The sequence below is a fragment of the Macrobrachium rosenbergii genome, chromosome 19 (genome assembly GCF_040412425.1).
Source record: "Macrobrachium rosenbergii isolate ZJJX-2024 chromosome 19, ASM4041242v1, whole genome shotgun sequence".
Lineage (NCBI taxonomy): Eukaryota > Metazoa > Arthropoda > Malacostraca > Decapoda > Palaemonidae > Macrobrachium > Macrobrachium rosenbergii.
In genome coordinates this window covers 6,877,961-6,893,125 of record NC_089759.1, presented here as the reverse complement: position 1 = coordinate 6,893,125, position 15,165 = coordinate 6,877,961, and the positions used below count along the sequence as shown (strand labels likewise).

The 15,165-nt window shown below is 41.2% G+C and overlaps 1 protein-coding gene across 3 annotated transcripts in view; it reads right to left on the bottom strand.

Moving 5' to 3' along the window:
* Positions 1 to 13,142, bottom strand: part of Arpc2 (Actin-related protein 2/3 complex, subunit 2) — a 66,432-nt gene extending 53,290 nt beyond the window's left edge. The window contains exon 1 of one of the 3 annotated variants that reach the window (XM_067120981.1): positions 13,090 to 13,142. In XM_067120981.1, the coding sequence (XP_066977082.1) occupies positions 13,090 to 13,127 (38 nt within the window). In that variant the 5' untranslated portion in view covers positions 13,128 to 13,142. Of the gene's footprint in view, positions 1 to 10,504; positions 10,697 to 13,089 lie in introns of those variants that run through there. The other 2 variants (XM_067120979.1, XM_067120978.1) reach the window with 2 other exon arrangements.
* Between the last annotated feature and the right edge of the window lie 2,023 nt (positions 13,143 to 15,165).

The following is a 15,165-nucleotide window of genomic DNA, read 5'->3' as shown; positions in this document are numbered from 1 at the left end:
AAACACTTTTTTAGCAATATATCATGAAGATATGTTTAATTACACATGAAACAGTCCAAAACAGTGTATAGCTCCTTCCACCTAACCAGACTTAGAGTCATACAGACATTTTAATAAGTTTTTTTTTTTTACAATTTGTGGTTCACAGTGCCATACAAGCGATGAACAAAACTGTCAATAAACTAATCTAAAAAATTTTTTTAGTATTAACACTTCAGGTTATGTTTAAGACATAAAACAGTTGATAACAGTTAATAACTAAAATTCAATAATTCCTCAAAATTCAGTGGTCAGTGTGCCCCTTAAAAAAGTAGTGAGAGTGGTAGGATATCACTAAAAAAACTGCATTCTTGAAGAAATACCTAAACAAGCATACTATTAAAATGAAATTTTTATGATAAAATAACGTTTCACTTATACTTACCCGGTAGTTACATATAGCTGTCGTCTTTGACGCCACGGCAGTATTCAAATTTCGCGCTAGCGCTTATCGTTACAAAGGTGATCCTCTACCCCGCCTCTATCGGGTATCGGGAACCGCCCCAAGAACACTTCATAAGTTTTTGCCCAACTGCCCAGGTGAGGGGAGGAGGGAGGGTTATGATTATGTAACTACCGGTAAGTATAAGTGAAACGTTATTTTATCATAAAAATTTCATTTTCACTTATACAACTTACCCGGTAGTTACATATAGCTGATTGGCACCTTGAGGAGGTGGGGCCCTGGCAGCTAATAAAATTCTTGGAATTATCTACTTGCAACAAGTTAGACATAGGTTCCTTACCTTTAAAGGTAGCTGACTCAGTGGTTACTGCCTCTGTAGTCTGTTGGCCTTTATATTGTGCCGAGAGGATATAAGGGATCCGTGTGTCGGACACAATAAAAAAACAGTACCTGCCAGAGAGAACATGGCTGCGCACGGACAAGTCTGATGCCCTTGATCAGGCGCAGTACAACGAACAACAAAACGAGGGATCACCTAACATTACCATAAAACCAATACCAAAGATTAAAAACTGGAAGATACTAACACATCATGTATCTCCAGGCAACCTTCAAAAACAACAACCCCAACACCAAGGTGAAAATGTTAGTTAAGGAGCGGACTCCTTTTCACCCTCCCCAACACCGTGTCAGTCGCAATAAAGGGCCCCAGCGCACTGCACTCTTCGAAAAACAGTTTGCACGTCCACTAAATAATGCGATGCAAACACTGACTTGCATCTCCAAAAGGTGGACTTAACCAAGTCCTTCACAGATAAGTTTCTGCTAAAGGCTACAGAAGTCGAAACCGCTCTAATCTCGTGCGCTTTTACCTTAAGAATACTCATCTCCGAGTCAGCACACTGCTCATGAGCTTCTTTTATCAGGCTTCTCAAAAAGAAAGAAAGGGCATTCTTAGAGAGAGGCCTAGAAGGATCTCTAACCGAGCACCAGAGGTGGTCATTGGGACCTCTGAGCTTCTTCGTTCTCTGAACGTAGAACTTGAGAGCTCTCACAGGGCAGAGGTACCTTTCGGGTTCTTCGGGACCGACCAATTGGGAAAGGTCCTTAATTTCAAACTCTCTTGGCCAAGGTCTAGACGGGTCTTCGTTCTTGGCTAAGAAACCAAGAGTAGACATACATACTGCCTTCCCCTTAGCAAAGCCTACTCTCTTGTCAATCGCATGTAGCTCACTTACTCTCCTGGTCGTAGCCAGAGCTACCAAAAAAAGAGTCTTTTCGTGAGATCCTTCAAGGAGATATTCGCCATCGGTTCAAAGGACTGAGACCGAACCATCTCAGCACTACGTCAAGATTCCACGCCACTGGTCTCTTCTGGTCTCTCTTTGACGTATTAAATGATCTAATCAGATCTGAAAGGTCTTGACTCAAAGACACTTCAAGACCCCTATGTCGAAAAGACCGAAGCTAACATGGCTCTATACCCTTTAATGGTAGGTACAGCAAGCTTTTTTTCTCTGTGGAGGAACAAGAGAAAATCGCCATCTGGGCTATAGACGTCGAAGAAGAAGACACGCCTTCTCTTCGACACCAGGACCTAAACTGTGTCCACTTCGCCTGGTAAACATTGTCGGAGGATTCTCTTCTTGGCTTCGCGATAGCTTCCGAAGCCTCTCTTGAAAAGCCTCTCTTTCTGATGAGTCTCCTGACAGTCTGCAGGCGACAAGATGAAGAGCGGACAAGTTTTGGTGGAACCTCTGAAAGTGCGGCTGTCTGAGTAAATCTGGTCTCTCTGGCAGAAGTCTCGGAAAGTCTGACAGTAGGTTTAGAAGGTCCGGGAACCACTCCCTGGACGGCCAGAATGGAGCCACCAGAGTCATCCTTACGTTTCGATGGCTTGAGAACTTCGAGATTACCTGCCGCAGGATCTTGAACGGGGGAAAGGCATACAGGTCCAGGTCCGACCAGTCCATGAACATTGCATCCACGAAACCGCTTTGTTGTCTGGAACTGGAGAGCAGTAAAGGGGCAGCCGAGTCGTTTTGTCGGTTGCAAAAAGATCTATGAGCGGGCGTCCCCATATCTTCCAAAGCTCCTTGCAAACTAGGGGATGTAAAGTCCACTCGTTGGATAGGACCTGGTTCTTTCTGCTGAGAAGGTCCGCTGCTACATTTTTCTCCCCTTTGATAAATCTCGTTACTAGTCTGGTCCCGATCTCCTCCGTCCAAACTAGAAGCTCCTCGAGGTCTCAGAGGGACCACGAGTGAGTGCCCCCTGTTTCCGAATGTATGCCAGAGCGGTCGTGTTGTCCGCCTGGACCAAGACGCATTTGCCTTCCACTTCTTTTTGAAAGGCTAACAGGGCTAAGTGAACCGCTTTTAGTTCTTTCGATTGATATGCCAGTTTTCTCTTCTCTTTGCCACTGGCCCTGAAACTTCTTTTGTCCCCATAGTCGCTCCCCAGCCCTTGTCCGAGGCGCCGGAAAAAGAGTTAGGTCTGGGTTCGGAAGCTGAAGAGGAAGTCCTTGTGACAGCCTTCCTTCTGACCTCCACCAACGGAGGCACTCCTTTATCTTTTCCGAAATGGCGAATGTGAAGGAGTCCGGGAACTGTTTCCTGGGCCACTTCTCTTGCAGGTAAAACTGCAGTGGTCTCAGGTTTAAGCGCCCCAGTTTTACAAACTTCTCCACTGAAGTTAAGGTTCCCACGAGGCTCATCCATTCGTTCAAGGAACAAATCTTCCTCTGCAGAAAGTCGTCTATCTTCTGCAGGCATGAGGCTATCCGTTGGTTGGACAGAAAAGCCTGAAAAGTCTGAGAGTCCAGACTCACTCCCAAATAGACAATCTGCTGACTGGGAGTAAGGCAAGACTTCTTCGTTGATAATGAGGCCTAGAGACTTCGTTAACTGAAGAGTCTTTGATAGGTCCTCCAAACAGCTCTCCTCGAAGCAGCTTTGAGCAGCCAATCGTCGAGGTACATGGAAACTCGAATTCCTTCCAGGTGAAGATGTCTGGCTACTGACAACAGGATCCTTGTGAAAACTTGCATGGGCTGTCGACAGACCGAAGCAGAGGAACGGAACTGATAAACCTGTCCCTCAAGACGAACCTCAGGAACTTCCTTGAAGCTGGATGTATCGACGTGAAAATAAGCGTCTTGGAGGTCTATCGAAACCATCCAATCCCCTGATGTAAAGACGCCAAGACCGACTGAGTTGTCTCCATGGAGAATTTTGTCTTCTGAATGAAGACATTCAACGCACTCCACGCCCAGGACGGGTCTCCATCCCCTGATGCTTTCGTAACCAGGAACAGACGATTGTAGAAACCTGGAGATAGAGGGGCATGAAGCTGTTCTATCGCTTCCTTCTCCAGCATGGCTCGGACTTCTGAGCGAAGGGAGTCTAGTTTCGCGGAGTTGTGCGAGTACGCCTGTAAAGAAACCGGAGCCTCCACTAAAGGAGGTTTGGAAAGGAAGGGGATGGCATATCCTTCTTTTAAAACTTGGATCGCCCAAGGGTCTGCCGAGATCTGTTGCCACTCTTGCCAGAACCTTTGCAGTCTGGCTCCTACAGCTGAATGGAGGACAAAGGTTCATTTCTTCTCTGGGGCCGTCGAGGTTCTAGGCGTGGCTTTGCCTTTTCCTCTGGCCCTGCCAAAAACACGTTTAGAGGGTCTTCCTTTATACTGTCCATACGAGAAAGCGGGGGACGAAACACCGCGCACAGAAGCGGTAGAAAGCACAGGTCTCTTCGCTTTCTTGGCAGACTGCGACAAAAGATCCTGGGTTGACTTCTGGGCTAATGCCTGGGAAATTGCAGCAACCAACTCTTGCGGAAACAGATGAGCCTTGTTTAAAGGAGAAAACAAGAGAGCCGACTTCTGGCTTGAAGAAACACCTTTTGCTAGGAAGGAGCACCAAAGTTGCCTCTTTTTGAGAACCCCTGTCGTAAATAAAGAGGCCAGTTCTACTGCACTGTCGCAGATGCCCCTATCCATGCAATCCACTACTCCTACCACATCATCCAAGAGCTCGGAAGGAAGATTAAAATCCTTAATCTTCCTGGCTAAGGCCTGCAAATCGCCCAGTCCAGGAAGCTCACAATTTCAAGAGTCCAAATACGCTCTTGAAAACTTGATCCAGTTCGGAGGACGTAAAGAAGACCTTCGCGAGAATTAAGTGCGGTCCTCCTACTGGCATCCATGAGACTGGAGAAGTCCCCTGTGCGGAGGCAGCCACACCCAGGGAAAACATTTCCCGTCTCATACCAACTCCGGTTACGGAAGGAACGACGAGGAGGGGGAAGACAGAAGACGTTCTTTCCATTTCCCTCTTCTCGGCCAGCCAAGCATCCATCTTCTTAAGGCCTTTCTTCGCCGAGACGGACAGGACAAGTTTGGTAAAGTCCGAAGAAGAAACAGAAGCCTTGTCCCTCTTGTACTGGGACCCAGGAGACGGAGGAGCCGCAGGCGAGAACGAATCAGGAAGTTCTCAATAAAGAACTTCAAGAGCTTCTTGTAGGAAGAGAGTTATGGAGACTTCTCCTCCTTACACTGCTCCTCTAAGCCCGAGAGGAGTTCGTCAGAAATTGGGGATAAGTCCAGCTGGACAACATCTTCATCCAAGTCTCCTTGAACTGAGACTTGAGTTACACGAGCGGGGCTGGAAGGCTAGTGACATATTCTTGCTGTGTCACCGAAAGAGATTGAGCCTGTTGAGGAGCCATCGGAGGCGCCAAAGGAGGCGCAGTTGATACAGCAACGAAGGTGGCGCCAAAGGCGGAGCCGTCATTACCACAACGACAGGAGGCGTCAATGAAGGCGCAAGCGAGGCGCTACCGAGCGGCAGACATAGTCGCCGAGGCGGGCGCCACTGGTATCACAGGAGGCGCCAAAGGAGGCGCAATCGGCACAGCAGCCAAAGGTGGCGCCAACGGAGGCGCAAGCGGTGGCGGCGCTACCGGGCGATAGAACGAGGCGATGTGGTGGCGCCGCTGGCATCGAGGAGGAGCCAAAGAAGAGACTTGATTTTTAGACAAAAGTTGTAAAATCGAGTCCAAACGGGCGTTAATTCCGTCAATCACAAGCTGTTGAGGTCCATCGAATGCTGGAGCAGGCGCCACAGGAACAGGAGTCACAGGAGTCGCTGGCGCCAAAGGAGCAGGCCTATCAGATGTCGTCTGACAGGGAGGATCCGCCGATAACGAATGAGACGAGTCCGACGAAGAAAGCCTCTCCGGTTCTGCCAAAAGCTACAGGAGGGGGAAGGATCCTCCAGAAGAGCCTTCTTCTTAGGAATCTTCAATGGAGAAAGCAGACGAGACCTCTTCAAAGGTCTAGAAGAGTCGCAAAACGCCAACCTCTAGGCGGGAGGAACTCCAACTGGATCCACTCGACACTCTCCGCTCCTCACCTTTTCGGTGGTGAGGCCAGCAGCCTGGGAAGCGGCAACAGGACTGCTTGAGGGGGCAACTACTCGGGAGCAGGTCCCACTCACCTCCTTTCGGCTTTCGGCATGCCTTCTCCCTGGAACCTGGGAGCCTGACAGGGGCCTAGACCTGGGAGCGTGAATGGGCCGAGAAGCTACCTCCTCCACAACACTTACACAAGGCACAACACTCAGATTATCACTGCGGTCTACTAACCGCTGCAAATTGTCCCCATTTTCTGCATGGAAGACATAAACGCATTAAGGACTGACACGGTATCGGGATTGGGAGAAACGGTGTCCGGGTAGGTAAAACTACAGGAACTACAGGGGAGCAGGAATAATAGGATTTACAAAAACCTCTTGACTACCTCCTGACCTCAAGACCTAGAAGAGGCCTTCCTAATCCTATCTCTTTCTAGCTTCTTCATGTACTTCCCAAAGCACTCCAGTCAGACAAAGTTAGAAGTTCACACTCGTTACAAGTCAAATCAGCAGAACATTTTTGCCCCTGCATGAAAAGCACGAAGTGTGCGGATCTAGACTAAGCTTAACAAGCCTGGTTTTGCAGCCTTTGCTGCAAAACCGATACCACTAGAACCAGAATCAGACATAATAGTCCAACTAATAATAACTCTCAAGCAATAACTAGCGCCAGCAAAAACAACAAACCGAGTACTTCACCAAAAAGGAATTAGAAGTTCGAATTGTTGAGAAATACTACCAGCAGCAGAACCGTATTACCGGTTGCACGGCAAAAACTAATGAAGTGTTCTTGGGGACGGTTCCCGATACGATAGAGGGCGGGGTAGAGGGATCACCTTTGTAACGATAGCGCTAGCGCGAAATTTGAATACTGCCGTGACGTCAAAGACGACAGCTATATGTAACTACCGGGTAAGTTGTATAAGTGAAAATGTTCATTCACAATTATCACTGGTGGGTTAGACTTTGTTCTACCTAATTACCAAATGAAGAAAATGCAAAATACTGTGAATAATTAAGGGTCTACGACCACAAGAAAGAATACCAACTGTGCTCAAGGAATTTCACTGGTCACTAACAACTGTACTCAAGGAATTTCCCTGGTCACTAATCAGGGAAAGAATTATACAGTACTGAGATATTTCTTAACATTTCAGGATATATTAGACAGATGTTGAAGTACTAATATCCAAAAACAGTTATACCACTGAGGCATTGTGCTAAGCTTTCTAGGGTACAGGAACCTTGGTGCAACTTGCAGGTCGGCTTCAGAGCATTTGAACTGACTGATTTATAAGTTTTGTCAGATGACCTGGCACTTGTCAGAGCATTTGAAAAAATTGCCCCTAGATTGTCCAATATATTACCATAAGAAGTAAGTCCAGCAACAAAGCTTTCATATTCAAAGCGAAACTAAAAGCACCCATATTTCTGACTGCTGAATCAGAAAAAACAATCTCAAGAGGTGTGGCCCTGCACAGTATCTTCTTTGATAAAATGTGCCAAGAATTTAAAAACCGAGTACTGTACACAAAATACAGAGTATATGGCCTGTCAAAAATGACAGCAATGCAGTATTTCATCTAACAATTATATTTTTTACCTATACTGTAAAAGGGCAGTGCTTAACTTGGCATTTTCTTGTTTAGGGCTTTTTTTAATGGTAAAATGAAGTTACTATCCATGGACTCTGTGTAGTGCACACAAAAAATAAAAACTGTATATACATAGCCTATACATAATGCAATTTATAAAACTAGCAGGATAATGCTTCATCAACTCCTTTGACATATGGTTCCATATTTCTGTTGCTGTTACTACTGTAGGTTTATCTGATCCTACTGTGCCAAAGATGCTCTGCAGGAGTTGAACATATTTTTCATGCAAACATTTTTGCAGGAAAATTCTATCAAATCATTTATTCCATATTATTGTCAAGCCCTCAATATCCATTATAATAAACAAACAAGAAATTCTTATTAACTGTACTACCTGAAATCTTAATACCTTTTCTCAATAGGCCCAAATATTTGCTCATCTTGTTTTGCAACATTAACTGACAATTCACAACAAACATTTATACCACAATCAGTATTTGCAGTTATCTGCAGTTATCTTCACAAAGCTCTGCAACTATGTGCAATAATATGACATTGTTGTCCCATACAGTTGATACTCTTGAAAAAATTTAGAGGATATTTTTAGTTTCATAGTTCTTCGCTCAATAGCCAAACACTATCGTTAATTTCAACATGGCCACATCTGACAGTAAAAGCAGATCAGCACGTGATATCTGCCATGTCATACATACACTTTTTAACTGACTTTGTCACTACTGACATAAAGAGCCTTTTGAATTTAAGAATCACATTTTACAATATGGTGAACGATCATGCCTGCAAAAGGTTTCTCCTAATGTTTATTTCTTTCAAGGTTTCTGTCAAAATGTTTCTTTGCAGCTTGTACATACAGAAGATTTTTCCTTGGAAACTTCCCCTGAGTACTTTGAGCATCCACCTTTTCCTGATTTTTACATTCAACTGGAATACTTCATGTAACAGTTTTTCTTCTTTTCAGAAACTCACGGTTGGGTCGGCTGACTTTCAAACTAAAGTATTTCGTCCGCATAGTTTCTGTCCTCTAATTTTGGAACCATATTTCCCACTTGATTATCCATAATTTCCATTTTTTATTCTCCTGGGTGACTTCACATCAGTCATGCCAATTTTAATCACCACCTTTGATAGACTGAAAAGTCCTGAGGTTTTTATGCTAACATTAACATGCTACTGATGTATTCTCCACATCTAATGATAATGGTGCTGGATACATTTGTTTTCATCTGTTATTCTAAATACTGTTGATGCTATTTTATCAAGGTGAATGCGGCACACATTCATATTTGATCTCTATTCCCTAAAGAGCCAGAAACATAGAAATTTATATTTCACAACACATTTTTCTGCGTTTTCTGTACTACTATCAACTGGATTTTCTTGTTCTTGTTTCATGCTAAGCTGAATAGTTTTTCCTACTCCAGCTACTGATCATAATGCTTTTAGTTTTCCAACTTCATAGAGGTCATTTAAGCGTGCATTACAGAACCTATTTATTATTATTTTTCAAAAGATGAAACCTATTCATATGGAATAAGCCTACAGGGGCCATTGACTTGAAATCCAAGCTTCCAAAGAATATTGTTCATTCAAAAGAAGTAACAGAAGTAAATTGGCAATACAGAAAGAGCCCAGTTATAAGAAAAAGAGATAAATTAACAAAGGCTAAAGTCGATGAAACATCTAAATTTATTTACACACTAGTATAACAATCCTTACCTAAGCTATCATAGTTCCATGACATACCTAACCTGCCACGAGCACAGGACGAGTCTAGGCCTAGTCAAAATTATGCGGTCACCTTAAGCTAACCTTGCCGGATATCAAACTTTTTTTAATTAGTTAGTCAATGAGAATACCACAAGAGACCAAGGCAAAATCAGGTAAAAATCTATAAAAGACTTCCTCTTTCTTGATTTCTATTAACAGCAGTCTATATTTTTCATCGACTTCTTTACCTTCTTTTTCATCAATTTCTTTACCTTCTTTTGATGATACTGCCTGCACTGCCTGTAGGCTACCCACATGAAGGTGTGGCCTGACAATCCCTTGAAAGTACTTGATAGTTCAGGCTAAATAGAAAAGGCTAAGCCTTCAAAATTGGAGCTCTTAACTTCAAGAAATGTTATACATGGATAATACTATACATAAAGACTTGTAGTAATTTTCTATAGCCTAGTTGATAGACTTTTATGCATGATAGCCTAAGCATAGCACCTAGGCCTAATTCTTAAATTCACCCTGACGAATGGGCCTAGGCCTTACTAGCCTAAATGCCCATTAACATGAATAAATTCAGCACGATGCAATTTTTAGCCTATTATAATCTTGGCTGCACTTTTACCTAGCCTTCATGAGGTCTCTGCACTAATTAGACCTATGGAGTACATAAGCCCATGTTTAAAGTCACTCAGTTTGAAAATGTAGGTTAGGATGACACCCACTGGCCTCAGGCACGGACAAAAAGCCACAAAGTGGTTTTCGAATATATTTTTTGATGGTTTAATCAACCCAACTGACCTAGCTTTAAAATAACGTAGCCTCACCTCAACTGATGGGTTGGCTTAGTGGTTGTTTACGTAGGTTTAGGCATAGTCGACATCAACTTCGACACCATCTGATTGCCATTATAGGTCGGCCAAATATAAATTATCGACCAAAAATGTTTATAGAGTGAACGTAGATACGGTTAAGCATGCCGCCGAAACCTACGGTAGGTTACATGTCGAGTAGCTTAGGCCTACGATACCCAAACACTTCGACATCAGGCCGATGGACCGATTACGGCAGCCTGCATTTTATTAAGCCCCTTCTCGTACCCGGGCCATTTTGGTGGGGCCATGCCACCTACAAAAGAAACTTGAAAACTTCCCGCATCCTGGATACGACCGGCGAATGCCATGAAGGTAAAGCGGGGGACATAAAAGGCGGTGCAAATAAGACAGGAGGATGAGGAGGAGGAGGATTTTGACAGTTGCACGAGACCGGTTTTATCATCTTTCGAAAACGTCACCCCAAACTGAGACTCACCCGTTTAACGAATTCCTAATCTTGACGGTAAGAGTTTCCTCGAGGATTCTATTATTAATTTCTAGAAGAATCATAATGAACGACGCATGAGGAACCCGAATTAGAAGATGTTTATTCGAAGTAATCTTCGCAAGGGCGTCCACCACCACCGCTAACTGATAACAACTTGGCAACGTTCCATCGTATGATCGACAATTGCCACCGAAGTCGGTCTCTTGCATGAAAGTATAACAAATAGATTTTATTTGAAGAATTTTTAGATATGTCATGACTTTTAGAAATATTCAAGAAGCATTTTATAAATTTATTATTTATACAATCTATGATCGCATTTCTAAGAGCAGTAGACCTCGGCTGGCATTCAAGTACAAGTTATGTATTATATTTTACGGTGCCTAATAGCAGTCTTCTCTCTCCAAAAATTATTATTTTATCATCGGGACTTCTTAGTAATAATTAGCAGGTATAGTATACTTCTACTCGTCACCCCTCCAAGCAGCTGTTGACATTATTGTAAAACCAAACGACACCAACAGATCAACTCGTAGGCGTCTAATCGCGAGCAGGTATCTGTGAGTGAGATCATCACAATATAACTTCCGCTGATGAACTGTCATTTTACAGTAAGTATGTTTTGTTATTAGTATATATAATACTATTTTTAAGCTAATTATTGTTCTAAATTTACACTGATAATGAACAGAAGGGTTCCGTAATGACAATGTTTAAGTTTTGGTTCCAATAATATTTGAAACGTAAACCTCTCCAAAATGTTTGACGTGACTTGTTCAATATCTTAGTATTATTTTACAGCTTTAAAATTATTTATGTTTTTATTATAATAGGTTTTTATAGAAATATTAGCATAGACTGAAAAGAAGTATAGAGGGATCCCGTGGATCAGGGTTACCATGGTAACCGACACCACCCGCCATCTTGGTGGTTATTACAAAGGTGTTCGACCTTTAGTTTTTCAACTGGTCAACTTTTGGTTCACGTTATTTATATTAGGAAAAATGTAGCGCCGTTCCTGTTACATAGTTTACACACGACTTTTTTCATCAAATTTAAGATTTTCCTTTTGCGTCAATCTATAAAACTAAGTGGCTCTCAGAACGGATGCGATTCTTAATTCAGTATATCATTCGTGAATCTAGTATCCGACTACGTTTCTAATAAAACTTTGTTTCACCAGAGTAATAATTACTGTAATAACGTCTTCATTTTATGATGCCTTGATTGATGCATTCAGTTACAGAACCTGCAGGTCAGTGACACACTGCGTTACAAAAGGACTTAGGAAGATATTATTCACAGAAAGCTTCAGATACTCAATAATTGAGGCTTTTTTTTTTTTTTTTACGAAATCTCAAAACATATACCTTTGGAATTCGTGAAACGTTCTTTTTAGAAAGGAATTTAGTGTCAGTTAGACATGCTTATGAGATATCGTCATCTCAATGGTAACTTAACTAACACTGATAATTTAAACGTATTTTATACTCACTTCATATTTTATTTCCAAAGTTATACTGTCATGGTTACCAGGAAGAGACAAACATATTCATAAAACAAGTGCTACTTGTTTTGCAGATTACAAGATCTGAGTTTTATTGTGTAAGAAACCTGGAATAACTTTCAACTCTCTCTCTCTCTCTCTCTCTCTCTCTCTCTCTCTCTCTCTCTCTCTCTCTCTCTCTCTCTCTCTCTCTCTCTCTTTCTAAACCATTTGCTCTCTTTTACCCTTCTTCCTTCTTTTCTCCTTTTAACAATAAAATGATCTCTCTATCTTTATTACGTTTTCTCTCAATTTCACTTTTTCATATCCTACCCGCTTCTCCCCCTCTACTGCCGAACTTTGGACTAGATGCTGACATTATGGTGCCTATTCCATCGGCATCTTTTATTAGAAAACTCTCTCACTCTTTCGACTTCTCGGGTGTCATTGTGGCTCATTGCTACTCGCGCCAGACTCTTCGCAACTTTCTGGAAAGTTCCCAAGCACTGATTTTCAAGATGAAGTGTCAAGCTATTTTGTGGTGCTAGCTGCACTAGACCTAGAAGGCAGGACATCCTTCTGCGGTATTTACTAGGACTCCAGGATCTCGCATTAGGAGACCTCTTTTTAGTGTCACTTAGGACCTTGCACACGGCCCTTCGGTAATAGACGTTATTAAATAAATGAAGTATTTAAAGAGAGGGAAGAAGGACACAAGCCCATTCACTCTTTCATTTACAATTCAGATAACTTTCTTTTTTGTATCACATTGTTGGGTTCACTGGTTTGATTCAAGTAAATGTTTATATGCCTATGTGCGTGCTTGTCTGTGTGTGTGTGTATGTGGGTGTGGGTGTGTGTGTGTGCGTGTGTGCGTGTGTGCGTGAGGTTTAGCGTAGGAAAACTTGAGATAATGTGAGACACACCTGCATGAGAGAAGAGATCATGTGTATGTTTACAAAAGCAGAAGGTGAGGGTAAACTTGGACTTCAGTAGCACAAGTTGTACCGGAGGAAAGTAAATGCAAAGAGGAACGTCAATGAACAAATGAATCTCTCAATACAAGGTGCAAATGAAGTAATAGTACCTGAAGGGAATGCAGCCGTTTCTCGATGGAGTGGGCATTTTGAAAATTTGGTTAGTGTCGGGGACAGAGGAAGAGTTTGCTAGTCTGATGATGTAAAATTGGAATGAGTTAGGTTAAGTGCTTTTGGGAGTAACTTCTGAGAACGTAACAATGGGATTAGCACATAAACACTACCTCCAACGCTCTCTTATCAATACACCTCACTGAGACAAGAATGATTACACGCACTTAAATTAAACTTTTTCTATTTTTCCTCACATGCTAAGAGATATGCTTGTCCATGCACGGTTTTCTTCTCAAGTGCTTGTTGTTGCTATATCGTGACTTTAGATCTTTATGAAAACGCCTCTTATCAGCGGGACGTGATACGTAAAAGGTAAACAGAACAGGAGAAACAAATGAAGAGATGTTTATGCAGCTGGACGCGCGCCGCTTTGTTCGCAAGGATCAGCAAGATATGTAAACGGCTGCTTGACTTATCATTTGCAGTCTTATAGAATGTTTTATATTTTGTATTATGTATTTATTTCATTGGAAAATTCCTGTCAATTTTAGGCTCATCATTTGCACTTTGAAGGGCAGTCTATCTTTTCTTTCGTGTTGAATACCACTGTTGTATTTCTTTCTTTCTTTTTTTTTTTACTTTCCTCCCTTTGCCGCGCCTCTTCTTTATCAAACAAGTGCTTGATATGGACAGAAAGCTATATCTCCTGACAGAATTTGTACAGAACAATGTCTGTTTATATATTTTTTTTTTATAAATTATTGGGCTGAGGCTTTAGAAGTTAACACTCTCTGAAGACTAGACCGATTAACCTATAGCCTATTATTCTCGTTTAACCGTGTACTTTGTACATTGCTTGTTTTCCTACGTATTTAAAGATTAAGGATGTACTGTGAGACGCACGTATATCTGTTATTTTATATAAATTCGTTGATCGTCATTATTCTACTTCTATGATAATTCCTTAATAGTTATTTAAAATTCCTTTTAGCTACAATTAACTCCATGAGAGGTTGTACACTCACGCTAGTCCCTAAGCCCGATAAACAAAGGCGGGATGAGCGTGAAGTGAACGCCCTTGCCTCGTAAACAAATTAAACGAGCTTTAATGAAAATTGCAACGAACCTAAGCGGTCTCGTGCAACTAGTAATGGGTCATAATGAGGCGTGTAAGCATACGTAGTATGTAAAAGATTGAGAATGTGAAGGATCTTGTATTTTACATAAGTAGGCCTTCTTTTTTTTTTTATTAAAATTTCATTACAAATATCAATTAATTTTATACAAAGTTTTCATAACAATTATATCAACAATATAACATAATAAGAAAGATATTTGAAATGGAGTATATTTCATAATTTCAAATATTATTACAAATAACATTAATTTAATATGCACAAATTTTCATAAAAATTCAACAATATAACATAAATAGGAAAAATTTGGAATGGAAGTGCATTAATTTCATGAATTCAAATATTATTCACGTATTTACTTGTGAAATGTTTTTCAAGTTCATATGCATTTGATAATACCCATTTTGTGTACTTTATTTTACATTTTAATATTGAAATTATTTGACTTGGTAACACCTCTTTTCTACTATACCACATACAATTTACATACTCAATAATAAGTATACTTAATGTATTTTTCTTCTTCTTTTCTTTATAATCGAAATCCAACATCAATACTTTTATTGGATACTGAACTTTTATATCACATACTTCGTCAATCAAATTCTGGAACCACTTCCAAATTTTTTAACATATTTACAAAAATAAACAACATGTAGATGATTTTCATTTTCCGTACATTTATTGCAGAAATTATTATCAGCAATATTCAATATCTTTAGTCTTTCCTTAGTAGCCAAGGATTCATACAAAAATCTATACATAATACTTCTTTGATAGGAGTCAACAAATTTGCACGAAAATAAGTAGGCCTTCTAGTGACGTTAGCTGTAATATGCTAAATGTGTTTCCCTTTCATTTTTTTAGAATACTAAATTATGAATAAGAATGAGATATTATCATTACTTTGTAGAACAATTAGTACCCTCTATGGCA